A 1153-nucleotide genomic window follows, 5' to 3' on the forward strand; every position below is an offset into this window, starting at 1 on the left:
AAGCTCCCAACCGCTCCTTTTTTTCTTTTTTTTTCTTTTTTATTCTGGGTCAGCTTTAGCTCTGAGGACTCGGCTGCTGAAAACAGGTTTCTGGCCTTTGTTTACCTTCTGTATTTGATACCATGTTGCAGTCCGGCTGGCTGAAGCTCCACTGAGTAAAGCTGGTTTCTGGGGTATTTTTAAGCTTCTTTATTCGCAACATAGTTGCTTAGAGTTGCAGCTGAGAGGCCGGCAAGGCAGGCAAGGAACGTTGGAGTCCTCCATCACTGAAGCAAGCAAGCCTCATGTTCAGTTTAAGCTGCCTGGCTGCCGGCCGCCATCTTGGCTGGCAGTTAATTTTCACATCTCGCTGATTAGCCAATGGGAAGGGTAGCGGTCGTACGCCAATTACCATGTTTCTCTTTTATTAGATAGGATGGGTAATTTGTATGGTATATGACTTAATCTCAATAAAGCTGTTACCCCAAAATATTATTATCCTGTTTATATAAAATAAAAAGGGAAATATGAGATTGTTCTCTGTAAATTAACCCAGTTGTTTGTTAGTTCATTCATTCATTCATTCAATAGGTACTGTTTTAGATCAATTGGTTCTTAAGTCTCCTGCTTTATTCTACAATAAAATGAAATCTAGCTTATCACAACACAGAAAAATCTATGATAAACAGTTTCTTCAGTGACTTTTACATATAAGATCTTTCATGTCATTAAGCAAGCAAAGTTACTGAAATACTCTCAAGCTCTAATTTGTAAGAATTACAGGAAAAATGTAAAAGGTAGCCAATAAGTAAATATATATTAAGTCTACTAACCTGATCTAGCTATTTGAATTTGATCTTAAGAAATCAGTACACAGTTAACAAATATGTAGGAGAAGGAAAGGTGAAGTGCATTCTTTTCTTACCTGATCCAAATGCCTGTCTCTCATGAGTTCATACTCATTTTGCAGTGTGTGCTGGAAAAGGGTCCAGATGATGTGTTCTAGTTCTGGGTGGTCAGACAGAAGACGTGCACATAGAGTGTTTAGGCGAAGATATGCTAGTCGGTACACTTGAAGAGACAAGGGGAATTAGTTATGTTTAGTGTTCATTTTGAATTATCAGTGGATTTTTAAAAAAACACCTTTTTTTAGCATGTTTCAAGATAGGTACCT

General features: G+C 37.6%; 1 protein-coding gene across 4 annotated transcripts in view; it reads right to left on the reverse strand.

Annotated features, from left to right (window-relative positions):
• The window catches only part of RB1 (retinoblastoma 1), a 191125-nt gene that overhangs the window by 23221 nt on the left and 166751 nt on the right, over positions 1-1153 (reverse strand). For all 4 annotated transcript variants that reach the window (XM_006762735.2, XM_015563260.1, XM_015563259.1 and 1 more), the window contains one exon: positions 905-1050. In XM_006762735.2, coding sequence (XP_006762798.1) covers positions 905-1050 — 146 coding nt within the window. The remainder of the gene's footprint in view (positions 1-904; positions 1051-1153) is intronic.

This window comes from Myotis davidii, unplaced genomic scaffold (genome assembly GCF_000327345.1).
Source record: "Myotis davidii unplaced genomic scaffold, ASM32734v1 scaffold679, whole genome shotgun sequence".
Taxonomy (NCBI): Eukaryota; Metazoa; Chordata; class Mammalia; order Chiroptera; family Vespertilionidae; genus Myotis; species Myotis davidii.